At 35.9% G+C, this 17,459-nt stretch overlaps 1 protein-coding gene across 1 annotated transcript in view; it reads right to left on the bottom strand.

Annotated features, from left to right (window-relative positions):
* Positions 1 to 17,459, bottom strand: part of SCN7A (sodium voltage-gated channel alpha subunit 7) — a 78,567-nt gene that overhangs the window by 42,281 nt on the left and 18,827 nt on the right. Inside the window, exons 3-9 of the mRNA XM_043894747.1 lie at positions 15,670 to 15,782; positions 15,234 to 15,323; positions 14,079 to 14,207; positions 10,851 to 10,942; positions 3,850 to 4,056; positions 3,376 to 3,445; positions 460 to 601 (exon numbers count right to left, since the gene is read on the bottom strand). Of these exons, the coding sequence (XP_043750682.1) occupies positions 460 to 601; positions 3,376 to 3,445; positions 3,850 to 4,056; positions 10,851 to 10,942; positions 14,079 to 14,207; positions 15,234 to 15,323; positions 15,670 to 15,782 (843 nt within the window). The remainder of the gene's footprint in view (positions 1 to 459; positions 602 to 3,375; positions 3,446 to 3,849; positions 4,057 to 10,850; positions 10,943 to 14,078; positions 14,208 to 15,233; positions 15,324 to 15,669; positions 15,783 to 17,459) is intronic.

Genomic DNA, 17,459 nt, shown 5'->3' with positions numbered 1-17,459 from the left:
CACTGGACCACCAGGGAAGTCCCAACAATTTCTTAACAGATGGTAATCTCATAGGTTCAAATTTTTTGTCTGAAGAATTAGCACCTAGAAATGCTTTCTAGTTAATGTCAAATCTATAAGACCACAGAGTAGTACACTGATCGCTGGTAGATACATGTGTTTTAACTTTGGGGAAGTTATCTGACTGCTTTGATCTTAGGGTCTTCATGTAAAAGCATATGCACATATTTATATCCTGACCTTGTAGGACTGTTTCAAAGATTAAATAAGATACCAATACATAAGAACACTAAAGTGTTTACATACAGTTTGACATTGAATAATTCTATTTCCTTCTGGCCTCAAATTCTTCTCCACACAAAAATTATTTTAATAAAGTACATTACATTTGATCATTATTTTAGAAAGGAGGAGCATGGCATCATTCTTACGTGCAGTGCAGATTCTCTGTGTTCTTACCTGGTGATAAAGTGCTTCAGGGTAATCCTGCATCATTAACCGAAATAAAGATAATAAGGCCCAGCCAAAGCTGTCAAAATTTGTGTAGCCATCATCAGGATTTACACCAGCTTTTACACACACATATCCTTCAGGACACTGACTAATTAAGATGAAGAAAAGAAAAACTGCTTACTCTTAGGTGACTTTCAGATCAAGGTTAAATCACAAATTCAGAACATCTACCCATGAATAATAAAGGGCTCCCTCTTTCACGGGACATAGTCTTCTCCCAAACAATTCCCAGTGAAAAAAAGTTGCATATGAGTTAGATTTTCAGCAGATATAAGTGAACAGCATTAATTAAGCTAAAAGACAACAGGGACTCACAAATGGTTTTTGCCAAGTCTTTGTTAAAGATTTCTTTACTACCCAAAATCAAAGTGAAAGTATAACTGGTGGAAAATGACATTGATAAAAATAAAACTGCAGTAGTTGAGAGTTTAATTTTTAAATGATCTCACCTCAAACCCTTAGATACCTTTATTTAAAGAGTGAGAAAACATTGTTCATCAATAATTTATAAGCAGTAACGGCACTTTGGTAGAAAGATCAGATTAAATATTTATTTCATTTCCTTTCATGGAGTCTTCATAATTTTGCCTACTGGGGCTTGGTTCTTGTGGTCCATTATGAAAGAAGTGGCCCAATAAATCATGCTTCTTCTCTTATCACCTCTCTGTAGTTCCCTCCCACATTATTGGAGCTTTGGCCATGTGACTTGTTTTACATATTTGTTAATGGCTAACAAATGTGATACAAACAGAGGTTTAAAAAGTACTTGTGTGTTGAGGCTTGCTAAATTGCTGACCTATAGAATCTGAACAGATGAAATTTTGTTCTTGTCTTAAAACACTAACTTTTGGGATAGTTTATCATACAGCAAAGTATAATGGCTGCAGATGAAACACTGACATTCTCTTCTGGGCTGATATACTATATCATTGTCATTCTGACTATCCACGACTTGGTATCTTGAACATGCATTTCATGTCAAATCTAGTTTGGAATGTCCACAGAAAGGTTTAGCTCAAGTGGGATAGGGCAGACACAATGAGATGGGTTCACAATCTGGACTTGAAAATAGAATGGGAGCCCAGCAGTAAAGGGGTAAAAAGGTTGAATAAGCAATGAAATGTCTAAATCACCTTGTATATGCTGTCGCTTCAGTCATGTCTGACTATTTGTGACCCTATGAACTATAGCCTGCCAGGTTCCTCTCTCCATGGGATTCTCCAGGCAAGAATACTGGAGCAAGTTGCCATTTCCTACTCCAGGGGATCTTCCTGACCCAGGGACTGAACCGAGTTCTAATTGGCAGGCGAGTTCTTTACCACCAGTGCCACCTGAGAAGCACCCCCCGCCGTGTGTGCGTGTGTGTGTGTGTGTGTGTGTGTGTGTGTGTGTGTGTTAGTTGCTCAGTCGTGCCCGACTCTATGCAATCCCATCAAATGTAGCCTACCAGACTTCTCTGTCCATGGGATTCTTTGGGCAAGAATACTGGAGTGTATCACCATGCCCTCCTCCAGGGATCGAACCCAGGTCTCCTGAAAGAGTGTCTAGTGGACTCTTACCATCTCAGCCACAAGGGAAGCCTCTGGGAAGCCCCCAAATCACTTTAATAGGACTAAACTACATAACTCATTCTCCTGCCCCTATGTGCTTTTTCTCTATCTCAGACCCAGAGCCTCTAAGAACTGAGTTTCAGATGGATTTCAAGTCATTCTAGTTGAGGAAAGTAACACAAGGAATTAATCCATTGTACTGCTGAGAACCACTCTATTTCAACTTTATTTCGTCATCTGAAATTATAAGAAAATAAAAGTTTTTCCAATAGTCATGTATGGATGTGAGAGTTGGACTATAAAGAAAGCTGAGCACCAGAGAATTGATGCTTTTGAACTGTGGTGTTGGAGAAACTCTTGAGAGTCCCTCGCACTGCCAGGAAATGCAACCAGTCCATCCTAAAGGAAATCAGTCCTGAATATTAATTGGAAGGACTGATGCTGAAGCTGAAACTCCAATACTTTGGCCACTTAATACGAAGAACTGACTCACTAGAAAAGACCCTGATGCTGGGAAAGATTGAAGGCAGGGGGAAAAGGGGATGACAGAGGATGAGATGGTTGAATGGCACCACTGACTCGATGGACATGAGTTTGAACAAGCTCCGGGAGTTGGTGATGGACAGGGAGGCCTGAAGAGCTGTAGTCAATGGGGTTGCAAACAGTCAGACATGACTGAGTGACTGAACTGGACTGAAGACTTGAGAGTTTTGTCATCTCACTGAAGAATTATTTTAAGTCCTATTGTTGTTTAGTTGCTAAGTCGTTTCTGACTCTTTTGAGACTCCATGAGGCCCACTAGGCTCCCCTGTTCATGGGATTTCTCAGGCAACAATACTGGAGAGGGTTTGCCATTTATTTCCTCTTCCCGACCCAGGGATCAAGCCAGCACCTCCTGCACTGGCAGATGGATTCTTTACCGCTAAGCCACCAGGTTCCCATAAGCTGCCATAATTCCAAGAACTGGTCTCAAGGAAATTGAAACCAAGCAACCCTGGATCCGAAGATTAGTCATAGTTAAAACAATCAACACGATGCTGGGCAGACCACGGAGGACCGATTTCAAGATGACTGTCCGCTGACTGTGCTGTTTCTGCATGTAGCTCCCTCCCTCTTGCCCCCTGATTGTCGGGGCAGATGGAGAGTCAGCCTTTGAACAATTGTCACCCTCCCCTCGGTTGCTAGCATCTAAAATAAAGCAAACTTTCCTTTTCACTAAATGGCCTCTTATTGGTTTTTGAGCAGTGAAGAGCCCAACTCCACTCTCCATTACAATACAGACTTGATAGAAGAAAACATTAACACCACTTACCTAGCATCTGATCTGTTGCCACAAAGAAGAGCATATCTTTCTCCCTCCAAATAATAAAAGTTTTCTGTTTCTGGAAAAATATGAAAGACATGATGTTTTGTATCTAACTTTGAGTGAACAGCATTTATCTAAACCCAATTACATCTGTACAGATGAACATCCTTCTCTACAGCAAGAAGGAATGAGTTTGTAGCCTACCATTTTCTCTCAACCTAGGAGGCTTTGGTCATATTTATTTATTTTTGAATGATAAAATTTGTGAGTTTTAGCAATTCCAAACTTTGGTTTCCCTGACATAACTTTCTGAAGACTTGGAACTTTATCATCCTGATAAAGGAAACTGATCCAAATTAGTACTTGAGCATAGTTAGGTATTTACATAAAGATTGTTCTGAAGTTGAATTTGTTCTGAAATTGAAGGTTCAACATTTCTGTGAAGAATGCTTTTTGATATAGATGGCAAGGGATTCTTACCTCGAATATAATATGGATTTCCAGTTCTGTTATTCAGCATGTCAGTTTCATTTTCTTGGGGCCATCGCAAACATTTATGTTTCAGATTGCCCATGAAGAGCCCCATCCCAATTAGGGAAAATACACTCAGAAAAAAGAGAGTTAGGATAATGACCACAGTGAGCTTCTTCAAACAATGGATGAGTATCCCTACAAAAGACTTCATTCCTGAAAAGAGAAAGGTTTGTTTTTCATAAAATAAAATACCTTAGTAAAGCAGCATTAGCAAACTTCTCCCATGGTGAATGCAGATGCCATTGAAATCAATAGCTTTGTGTTTTATAATTTCATTTATCATTATCTAGATCTGATAAATAAAAGAAATAACATGCGAAACTTTGAGATTTCTGTATTATTGCTAATTTATTACACTTGGCAATAATTCAGACATTCTTTAGTACTTCTACTTATTTGTTTTATTTCTTTTTACTACATAAAGAACAGGCCTGCTCTCTTGGTTACTGTTTTTCATACTAATCACCATTATTTACAAGCACAGGTAAAGGCATAGAGTTACAAATCAACATGGGTTGCAAATGTTGTTGAAAAAGAAATAGTTTGAAATAGCAGTATTCTTTACATTTTTATCAATTTTTATGACCTCAATTTTTGAAGCTCATTAAATAAAACATGAAAAAACTTTATGAATAGAAATGGAATAACATACAACTGTGATTATATGTCACTGTATTTATACCAGGATACTTGTTAATTAAGAATTCAACTTCAATGTTAGTTTTACTTAAGGACACTCATTTTTCTAACTATTAAATAATACATGCTCAATTCAGAAAATATAGAAAGCAAGAAGAAACAACAAAAACCCCATAATTATACTTCATAAATGAAACTACCATAACTCTTCTTTCCTCCAATAATGGATAAAAATATACCAACTTCATGATGTTGAGCAAGTTACCAACATTTTAATGTTTCTGTTTAATTATTTTTAAGGGAGTATAAATATACTTATTTCATACATCATTGTGAGAATTGAAAATCTATTTTTTTAAATGACATCCTCAGATGATTAGATTTCTTGAGTGTAATAGAATAGGGTTGAAATAAAGTTATTAGAAAAGAGCGTCCTCAAATAAAACTAACTTTAAAATACTTGGGTGCAATCTCAAAAAGAACAGAATGATCTCTGTTTGTTTCCAAGGCAAACCATTCAATATCACGGTAATCCAAGTCTCTGCCACAACCACTCAAGTTGAAGAAGCTGAAGTTGAACGGTTCTATGATGACCTAGAAAACCATCTAGAACTAACAACAAAAAAAAGATGTCCTTTTCATCGTGGGGATTGTAAAGAAAAAGTAGGAAGTCAATAGATACCTGGAGTAACAGGAAGGTTGACCTTCGAGTACAAAATGAAGCAAGGCAAAGGCTAATAGAGTTTTGCCTAGAGAACACATAGCTCATAGCAAACACCCTCTCCCAACAACACAAGAGACGACTCTACACATGGACATCACGAGATGGTCAACACTAAAATCAGATTGATTATATTCTTTGCGGCCAAAGGTGGAGACTAAACAGTCAGCAAAGACAAGACCGGGAACTGACTGCGGCTTAAATCATAAACTACTTATTGCAAAATTCAGACTTAAATTGAAGAAATCAGGGAAAACTACTAGACCATTCAGGTATGACCTAAATCAAATCCCTTATGATATACAGTGAAAGTGACAAATAGATTCAAGGGGTTAGATCTGATAGAGTGCCTGAAGTATTATGCATGAAGGTTCATGAAATCGTACAGGAGGCAGTCATCAAAATCACCCCCAAGAAAAAGAAACAGCAAAATGGTTGTCTGAGGAGGCCTTACAAATTGCTGAGAAGAGAAGTGAAAGGCAAAGGAGAAGAGGAAAGATATATCCATCTGAATGGAGAATTCCAAAGAATAGCAAGGAGAGATAAGAAAGCCTTCCTAAGTGATCAATGCAAAGAAATAGAGGAAAACAATAGAATGGGCAAGACTAGAGATCTCCTCAAGAAAATCAGATACCAAGTATTGGTCCTTTAATAGACTGGAACCTGGTGGTCGGGAGTCGATGATGAGAAAGTGAAAGAAGGAAAGAGGCTAATATTCCCTGGGTTACACAGCCGGCTTTCACGCTCCAGGGAATCAGCCAGAAAAAGAGAGATAAAGAGAAAGAAAGAAAGACAGACACGGGGACCAAAGCTCTGATGGAGCAAAGGTGTTTTAATCAACATGGCATGGGCATATACACTGTAGTTATTCTCAGCAAAAATAAAGATTAAAAATCCAGACTTGCAAAACACAAAGCGATCCCTATTAAAGAGAGAAGAGGATACTTATCACCATAATGAGAAACTAACAAAGGAAATGCCTGGATTCCTCAGCCCCAGGGAAGGCAAGGTGTGCCTCTCCTCTTAATTCCTGAATATTCAGGATCAATAAGGGCCAAAGGTTTCCTGACAGATCCATAACAGCACACAGGAAGCCTCCTGTTAAATGCTTCCTGACAACCAAGGGAACATTTCATGCAAATATGGGCACAATAAAGGACAGAAATGGTAAGGACCTACCAGCAGCAGAAGATATTAGGAAGAGGTGGCAGAAACACAGAAAAACTACACAAAAAAGATTTTAATGACCCAGATAACCACAATGCTGTGATCACTCACCTGGAGCCAGACATCCCAGAAGTCAAATGGGCCTTAGAAAGCATCACTATGAACAAAGTTAGTGGAGGTGATGAATTCCAGCTGAGCTATTTCAAATCCTAAAAGATGATGCTGTGAAAGTGCTGTACTCAATATGCCAGAAAATTTGGAAAACTCAGCAGTGGCCACAGAACTGGAAAAGGTCAGTTTTCATTCCAATCTCAAAGAAAGGCAACGCAAAAGAATGTTCAAACTACTACATAATTGCACTCATCTCGCACAGTGGCAAAGTAATGCTCAAAATTATCCACGCCAGGCTTCAACAGTACATGAACAGAGAACTTCCAGATGTTCAAGCTGGATTTAGAAAAGGCAGAGAAAGCAGAGATCAAACTGCCAACATCTGTTGGATCATAGAAAAAGCAAGAGAATTACAGAAAAAAACATCTACTTCTGCTTTGTTGACTATGCCAAAGCCTTTGACTGTGTGGATCACAACAAACTGTAGAAAATTCTTCAAGGGAAGGGAATAGCAGTCCACCTTGCCTGCTTCCTGAGAAATCTGTATGCAGGTCTAGAAGCAACAGTTAGAACTGGCCATAGAACAACAGACTGGTTTCAAATTGAAAAGGAGTACATCAAGGCCATATAGTGTCACCCTGCTTATTTAACTTATATGCAGAGTACATCATGCGAAATGCCAGGCTGGATGATGCACAAGCTGGAATCAAGATTGCTGAGAGAAATATCAATAACCTCTGATATGCAGCAGATAGCACCCTTATGGCAGAAAGTGAAAATAAACTAAAGAGTCTCTTGATAAATGTGAAAGAGGAGAGTAAAAAAACTGGCTTAAAACTCACCACTCAAAAAACTAAGATCATGGCATCCAGTCCCATCAGTTCCTAGCAAATAGATGGGGAAACAATGGAAACAGTGACAGACTTTATTTTGGGAGGCTCCAAAATCACTATAGATGGTAATTGCAGCCATGAAATTAAAAGATGCTTGCTCCTTGGAAGAAAAGCTATGACCAACCGAAACAGCGTATTAAAAAGCAGAGACATTACTTAGTCCACAAAGGTTTGCCTAGTCAAAGCTATGCTTTTTCCAGCAGTCATATATGGATGTGAGAGTTGGACCATAAAGAAGGCTGAGATGAGAAGAATTGATGCTTTTCAAATGTGGTGTTGGAGAAGACTCTTGAGAGTCCCTTGGATTGCAAGGAGATCAAACCAGTCAATCCTAAAGAAAATCAGTCTTGAATATTCATTGGAAGGACTGATGCTGAAGCTGAAGCTCCAATACTTTGGACATGTGATACAAAGAACTGACTCACTGGAAAAGACCCTGATGCTGGGAAAGATTGAAGGCAGGAGGAGAAGGGGACAACAGAGGATGAGATGGTTGGATGGCATCACGGACTTGATGGACAGGAGTTTGAGCAAGCTCTGGGAGTGGTCATGGACAGCGAAGTCTGGCATGCTACAGTTCACTGATTGCAAAGAGTCAGACATGACTGACTGAACTGACTGAAAGTCACTCCTGTGATTAAAGAAATGTGATACCTAGAATAAATATATAATTTTAATTGCTATCATCCTAAAATACATATTTACAGCTACTTTGGCCACTTGGAATTATACTATGAATTGTTTTGCTATATGCAAGTCTTTTTAAAGTATTACATTAAAAATGGAATTTCTGTGTCATGGTATATGAGATATTTAAGTATTAATTCATATGTTCAAATTTTTTAAAGAATATTTGAGCTAATGCATAAACCAAAGACTATAAATATATAATCATGCCTTTACTAAAGGTAGGACATTTGAAAAAATATCACTGCCAATTTATTAGAAGAAAAATGGGACATTTTAATTTGATATTATTGCCATGATCACCATAAATATCTTTTAAAATATGTGTCTTTGCACTGTGTATTTTTTATTTGGTCACTGTCATGAGTCCTGTGTATATCTTGTACTGAAAAAAATTTTCACATTGTTTTGTTGAAATTATCTTTAGGAATGGAAATTCTTAAATATAAGTAAGAAGGTATGTGTGTATATAAACATAAACTCATGCAAATATTTTATCAATAATAGTGATATTATAGTATATAAAGTATACTTATACATATATAACTACAAAATATTTTTATTAATATTACTGTGACATAAATATATTATATACAGAATATATATAATCAAGCTTCTTATGGAGCTTTTAGTGTCAACATTTTAATCGATGATAAAAAGAAGTCACCATCACACTTTATAGACTCAAATTTATTAGTAATTTTCATTGTTATCTTCCATCCATTGCTATCTACCATTCAAAGCTTTGAACCATATGTCAATTTTGATTTTGATTTCCTGGTATAACTTTTTCCTTCTTTTTACTTTTAAATTTTCATTTTGTTTTAGTTTAGGTGTATCGTTTGTGGATTCTAACATTTCTGATTTAATTTTAAAGTCCATATATTTCTTTAATTAATTAATTTTTACTTCTGGCTCCGCTTGGTCACTGATTCTGCACATGGGTTTTCTATAGTTATGGCGAGCAAGGGGCTACTCTTCAGCTGTGATGCATGGGCTTAGCTGCCCAGTGCTGTCTAGGATCCTCCTGGACCAGGGATCGAACCAAAGTCCCCTGCGTTGGCAGGCAGATTCTTAACCAGCACTTGGACCCCAAAGAAGCTCAAGTCTCTACATCTTGACAGATAATTTTAACTCAATTATGTTCACTTTTATAAACTGGATTATACTTTATGCCTTAGAGTACATTTTTAAAAGAAAAAAGGATTATTTTCATTCTCTTGAATAGTGTGTTTTTCCTTTCTTCCTTGTTTTCATACACACTGTATTACCAGTATGTGCCTAGGTTGTTTTCTCCTTTGAAAAAAAAAATAAGAGCAATTCGTACCAGCCTGTATGCTCCCAATTCTAGTTACTGTATTCTACCTGAATTTACCTGAATTCTTCTATGATCTTTACCTCTAATTCTAAGATGAAGATGAAGGTGATACAACTTATGTTCCAGTAATTTGTGGAGAGTAGTAAAAGAACTAAGACTGTGGAAATTCCTGCAAGGACATTTCTTGCTGCTGGTTTCTTCACTGTGCTTGGTGAAGCTACCATGTCACAGACCATTGTTATCAAACAGGTTATTGAGATATATTTTATAAACCATACAATTCACCTGTTTAATGTGTACTATTCAATGTTTCAGTATATCCACAAGTGAAGTGAAGTCGCTCAGTTGTGTCTGACTCTTTGCAACTGCATGGACTGTAGCCTACCAGGCTCCTCCATCCATGTGATTTTCGAGGCAAGAATACTGGAGTGGGTTGCCATTTCCTTCTCCAGCCGATCTTCCCAACCCAGGAATTGAACTCGGGTCCTCCCTCATTGTAGGCAGACGCTTTGCCGTCTGAGCCATCAGGAAAGTCATATCCACAAGGCAAGGCATCCATTATCACATTTTCCAATGTTTTTGCTGTTTTGCCCAGCCTGGACTCCAAGCACAGAGTATGCATACATCTGGCCTTCTTCATGATGTTCCAGTGGATGAACGTTGCTTGCAGATCTTACCTTTGGTGTTATCACACTAGCTTGTGGGTTTATTCATTCCACTATTTGATAAAACTTCTGACTCATAACAGCCAAAAAAAAAAACTCTGAATGAAGTTTTCCTATCTTATTGTTTTTATTCATTCTGAACAACAAATCAGAAGGTATTAGTAGGCTTCCCTAAGACATACTCAGGAATGGGATGTGTAAATTATTCCTCAGCATCTTCCATCAATGTGGTCATGGTCTACACTATTTAACAGAACCTTCTTGAATGTTGTGGCATGTGGAACACATCCTATCCGAGCACTGAGAGTAAAAGGGTACTTATCTTATTTTACATAAATTTGTTCATTTCAACTGGCTTTTAGATTCAATGAGGAAAAGAAGAGGATGGATTATATAACTGTCTGGACTGCTAATTCATTCAGAAGTCTAAGGACAATTTTAGTATTTCATATTTAAGACATAAAATTAAAGAAATAAGAAAAAATAGAGAAGTAAAATATTTTGATTGAGCTCTACATTTTGTTATCATAAGCATTGAAACCACTTCAAATAAGTAACAAATGTGGTATTATTTTTCCTTTCCATTCCAGGAGTGACAAATAAATTTGATACTTGATCTGATATTCATTTATATCAAAGATGAAACATTGTTTAACTTTTCTCCAAGCAATGGCAGGGCTGTTCAAATGAATACATGGAAGTACATAAAACAAAATGAAGACAAAGAACTCGATGCTTTTTCTTACCTTGGTTTAAAGGAATAATTTTCAAAATTCTCAAATTTCTCATAATTCTAAATAATGAAATGAAATTCAGAGGTGAATATCTTGAAATATGCCTGTGGAATTAAATTAAAGTCGTTTAGAAATCATATTGAGTTTATGTTACTGACATTTGATTTTTTATAATATTTGAAGCTTGTTTCTAAAACCAGACATCCAAATGTTCCCTTGCTTTCATTATTGCATTTTGCAAATAGCTTTATTATTGATTGGAAGGGAAAGATTTCTACCATGCAAGGTAATCAAGTAAACATTAATCTACAAATTATGAGAGTTTATAAAAGCTTGACACTTTGAGTAGTCAAAATTTCATCAAATACTCTATATAATGTTCATATTTTGCAATCTTAATTGGTTTGAAAAGATAGTTAAAATAAGAAAATACATAGCTTTTGAAAGGAATAAGATTTATTTTAAGTATTTAAACTCCTGGTGCTGATAATGATGATGATAACAATGGTGATGGTGCTGGTAGCAGAAATCAAAATGTATATTGGTTAAGGACACAGATTTTAGAGCCAGACTGCTGGTATAGAAATATAGGCTCTGCAACGGTATTTTTCACAGAACTAGACCAAAGAATTTCACAATTTGTATGGAAATACAAAAAACCTCGAATAGCCAAAGCAATCTTGAGAAAGAAGAATGGAACTGGAGGAATCAACCTGCCTGACTTCAGACTCTACTACAAAGCCACAGTCATCAAGACAGTATGGTACTGGCACAAAGACAGAAATATAGATCAATGGAACAGAATAGAAAGCCCAGAGATAAATCCACGAACCTATGGACACCTTATCTTTGACAAAGGAGGCAAGGATATACAATGGAAAAAAGACAACCTCTTTAACAAGTGGTGCTGGGAAAACTGGTCAACCACTTGTAAAAGAATGAAACTAGAACACTTTCTAACACCATACACAAAAATAAACTCAAAATGGATTAAAGATCTAAATGTAAGACCAGAAACTATAAAACTCCTAGAGGAGAACATAGGCAAAACACTCTCCGACATAAATCACAGCAAGATCCTCTATGACCCACCTCCCAGAATATTGGAAATAAAAGCAAAACTAAACAAATGGGACCTAATGAAACTTAAAAGCTTTTGCACTACAAGGGAAACTATAAGTAAGGTGAAAAGACAGCCCTCAGATTGGGAGAAAATAATAGCAAATGAAGAAACAGACAAAGGATTAATCTCAAAAATATACAAGCAACTCCTGCAGCTCAATTCCAGAAAAATAAATGACCCAATCAAAAAATGGGCCAAAGAACTAAACAGACATTTCTCCAAAGAAGACATACAGATGGCTAACAAACACATGAAAAGATGCTCAACATCACTCATTATTAGAGAAATGCAAATCAAAACCACAATGAGGTACCATTACACGCCAGTCAGGATGGCTGCTATCCAAAAGTCTACAAGCAATAAATGCTGGAGAGGGTGTGGAGAAAAGGGAACCCTCTTACACTGTTGGTGGGAATGCAAACTAGTACAGCCGCTATGGAAAACAGTGTGGAGATTTCTTAAAAAACTGGAAATAGAACTGCCATATGACCCAGCAATCCCACTTCTGGGCATACATACTGAGGAAATCAGATCTGAAAGAGACACGTGCACCCCAATGTTCATCGCAGCACTGTTTATAATAGCCAGGACATGGAAGCAACCTAGATGCCCATCAGCAGATGAATGGATAAGGAAGCTGTGGTACATATACACCATGGAATATTACTCAGCCATTAAAAAGAATTCATTTGAACCAGTCCTAATGAGATGGATGAAGCTGGAGCCCCTTATACAGAGTGAAGTAAGCCAGAAAGATAAAGAACATTACAGCATACTAACACATATATATGGAATTTAGAAAGATGGTAACAATAACCCTATATGCAAAACAGAAAAAGAGACACAGAAATACAGAACAGACTTTTGAACTCTGTGGGAGAATGTGAGGGTGGGATATTTCAATAGAACAGCATGTATACTATCTATGGTGAAACAGATCACCAGCCCAGGTGGGATGCATGAGACAAGTGCTCGGGCCTGGTGCACTGGGAAGACCCAGAGGAATCGGGTGGAGAGGGAGGTGGGAGGGGGGATCGGGATGGGGAATACGTGTAAATCTATGGCTGATTCATATCAATGTATGACAAAACCCACTGAAATGCTGTGAAGTAATGAGCCTCCAACTAATAAAAAAAATAAAATAAAATAAAATAAAAAAATAAAAAAAAAAAAAGAAATGGGAGAGAAATATAGGCTCTGCTATTTACTAGTTGTGTGATAAGAAAAAATTACTTAACCTATTTTGCCTCGGTTTCCTCAAAAGTGAAAAGTAAGGATAAGGGTACTTTCTAATTCTGAGGATATGGGGAAGATTAAATTAGTTAATCGATGTACATTCATAGCAAAGCACCTTCACATACTAAGGGCCCTTAGTTGCGTTAGCCAAGTTTTAGCTAATAGCAGTGGCAAGAAGAAAAATAATACTAGTGATAGCAGAAGTAGTGATAATAATTTCAAAGATATTAGCTACTATTTTTTGACTGCTCACAATATGGAAGAAACTAATCATGTTCTTTATAAAGGTTATTTCTTTTTTAAAAAATTGATACTAACTCTACAAATAGAGTATTACTTTATTTTTAACAGGAGTTTGATACCTGTGACAATTTCTTTAGCCATAAAATAGAGTACATTAAATAGAAGGATTGAAAAACTTAATACACATGTAAATTATCTGAATTTAATGTATCATTCTAGAAAAATGTGCATGTGTATAAAATATCTTATTCTGATAATTAAAATATTTACTGTTCTTAAGCAATATCGATGAACAGAATCAAATATGCTGGAATCCTCTCCTATGTCTCCAGGATATTTTCTGGTCACCAAACATAATCACCTCAAATGCGAAAAATTCAACCTCTATTGTTTTTGCTTCAGGTAGAAAACAGAGATAATATCCCATTCCTTTGATTTTCAATGCATAGTCAGGACTAGTTCAGTTGGAGCTGCCTAAGAGAACTCAGAGAACTCACTATGTCTATGATTTATGAATTGTTCTGTACTCACAGAATTTTTACAGGCAGAAAATTCTGTCAACCTCAATGTTTCTTTATGAAAAGCATTTTTTTAGCAAGCAAACATTATGATGTTTGTAACTTAAAAGGAGTACTCACTCAAATAAAGTTACACTGAAATCAAGCCAGTTCCATGAATCACCAAAGAAATAAAAAGGTCCTGCCCAGATGCCTCTTGCAATGAGTTTTACAAGTATTTCAAATGTATAAATTCCAAGCAAAGTATTCCTGCAGAAAAAATTTCACATAATTTTTATATTACTTTTCATATTAAAAATGAAACCAATATATCATAATTCTGAAATATATGTCTATGATAATTATTTGGCAATCAATCAACCAACCAACTAGACAACCATAGGATAGGGCTTTAGTTAGGGCTTCCTGAGTCTTACAACAATAACTATGAAATTTGGCTATCAGTTTTTTTTCAACAAATTTTAGCTCAGGGTTATATTTACATATATTTAAGAAAAGAATAAATACAAAATATCAAATTTATCCCACACTGGGAGTCCAGCAATAAGCAACTGAAATGTAGGCAAGTATGAAAGAACTTATTATATACATATGCAAGAATTTTTACAGTGAATCAGTATAACACGTATTTACCTTCCAAAGTTAACTAATTTTAAGAATAGAAACCTTGAGGAGTGGCATCAAGAAGGTCTTCTTCCCTAGAAAATGTAATGGGCCTTTCCATTTTTTGTATTCTAATGCAAGGTAAGCTACTCACACCCCTCAGGAAAAAGAAGGAGAACAGAAAGGAATAAAAAGATATCTTTTTATCTAAAGAATAGACAGGATAAAAGTTATCTGTGTTTGAAACAAATCTGGTGTGGGACTGCAATAGTAAAGAAAATCTGAAGCACTGAAATATATCAATCATTAGAATAAAAATAAAGCCTCACTTATATGATGCCACAGACATAAACACATATACAGATAAAGGCTCAAGCATCTATATCATGTTAACCTAACATGCTGGGAAATTTAAAATCCAATTAAGAGTAATGATGGGAAGAAAAACATTAAAATTGATTAACAACATGTGGATATATTTTATTCAGAAAATTCATCAATTGTGGAATATGTATACATATTATATTATGTACAATGTATACCACATGTAAATTATAAATATTAATTTGTACCATCTTATAATATGTAGTACATAATGTACTATAACACAATGTGTTAAATATAAAATATAATCATATACGAGATTATACATAATAAAATTATATAACTTACTGCAATGCTGGCCCCCATCTTGGCAAATCAGTCATAGACATAAATATGCAGTCAGTCAGGACGCTAACCAAAATGAACAGTCGGAAAAAGGTAAGTTACAGTCAAGGAACAATAGTAATAAAAATAATGTTTAAAATACATTTCTATAATCTGTTTATATGTACACACATGAGATCACATAGTTTCTTAAGTTTCAAAAAATGTACTATTTATATTGAAAAGCAACAAGGATTAAGATTTGCTACCACTACTTGTGTGCACTAGAAAATGCATTTTAAATGTATTTTCAAATATGGAACACACTGAAACTATAACCAAGATTTCAGTTTGACATAAAATGATATGTTAATTAAAAAGAGAAAAAGACTGCAACAATATTTGAATAGAATAGTTGCATTTGATGTTAGTACAGTTTAAAACCAACAGAAAAGGATATGGATGTACCAAAATCTTAATGGTTGCTCTTCTAATTGAATTGAAAGGAGACAATGTACACCAGGTAGCACTGAATCTGAATATTGTTCTCTTTTTATTTAATACTATGAAAGTCTATAAGAAGAAAAAATGAAAATCAAGTGAAATTAGAACTGAGAATTATGATCTTATCAATCATGCAACATTTTCCAATGACCATTTCAGTCATGAAGTCTAACACTTATACTTAAATTTTTATATCTGTTTACAGATTAAATCAAATGGAAAGGTTTTTAAGCTAGTTTTATTCATATTTAGGCTTATCTACCATACCTTTTTTTGCCAGTGTTCTACCTAAGAAAACCATTTGCCACACACCAATCCTTAAGTTTTCCTGCAGAACTGATGTAATAGAAAGAAATCTATAGCTTGATGGCTCAAGAGTATCCATTTTAGCATACTAAAATTCAATAAATGTAAAATAAGTTAATTTTATTTTGAAGCAAATAAGATATGAGACTGCAGTAGTAAAAGTGACCCACCCAATGCATGCAAACATTATCTTAATCATTAGTAATTTTCTATGGTATATAACCATGCTGTACATTATCACTGACATAAATATATTTAACACAAAAATTTATGTCATGTAAAACTAATCTGTTGGTATATTTAAGTATTAAACGCCCCCAAAAAAGAAAAATCAGAAACATCTTAAAAAGGACTTATATACATATGTATATGTGAAGATATATGTGTGTAAAATACACACATATGATATATGTGTGTATATGTGTGTGTATATATAAACATACAGAATTATATACACACACATATATGCACTTTTGTTATACATACATATCCATTTGGAAAATTCATTCATGTGCTGTATGCATAACTATAGTATACATTGCTGTTGTTTAGTCCCTAAGTCCCATCCGACTCATTTGCAACCCCATGGACTGTAGCCCTGCCAGGCTCCTTTGTCCATGGAATTTCCCAGGCAAGAATACTAGAGTTGGTTGCCATTTCCTTCTCCAATTCCTGACCCCATGACTGAATCCATGCACCATCAGGGAAGTCCTCATATTACACATCGCAAACATTATATACACTACCATGTAATAACATTAAATGTATAGCATAAAAGGCATATAAGGATATTGGAATCTTTTTACTATATGCATTTACACTGTAAAATGTCAGCATGCTTCCACCATGCAAAGTATTTGAAAGAGTTGTGACTAACAGAATGATCTCTTTGCCTTCCATCCAGCATGCATGCTGAGTCCCTTCAGTCGTGTCTGAGTCTGCGACCCTATGGACTGTAACCCACCAGGCTCCTCTGTCTTGGGATTCTCCAGGCAAGAATACTGGAGTGGAAGGTTGCCATGCCTTCCTCCTGGCGATGTTCCTTATCCAGGGATCGAACCTGCATCTCTTACATCTCCTGCATTGACAGGTGGGGTCTTTACCACTTGTGCCACCTGTTACTGATTCATTTTCTTTTCACTCATTTGGTAAAATCATTGAATGCACTACAATATCAAAGAATATCAAATTACATTTGTCCACAATGGGGCTAATTCTTACCTCCCCCAAGTCTGACCTTTTTTTTTTATAATTACTTCATTTTTGTTAGAAGCTTTCAAGCTCAGAACCTTGGCATTATTAATCAGTCTTCAAATCCTGCTGTTTCTTCTCAAGTGTGTTACTTCTGTCTCCAAGGCACTCTTAGAATCCAGGCTTCTTGACTTCAGGCCTGGATTACTCTCTCTCCTATTTCATCTTTCTGACTCTATCACTACCATG

The sequence above is a fragment of the Cervus elaphus genome, chromosome 33 (genome assembly GCF_910594005.1).
Source record: "Cervus elaphus chromosome 33, mCerEla1.1, whole genome shotgun sequence".
Taxonomy (NCBI): Eukaryota; Metazoa; Chordata; class Mammalia; order Artiodactyla; family Cervidae; genus Cervus; species Cervus elaphus.
The sequence above is the reverse complement of the archived record's forward strand: the minus strand, read 5'-3'. Positions and strand labels throughout refer to the sequence as shown.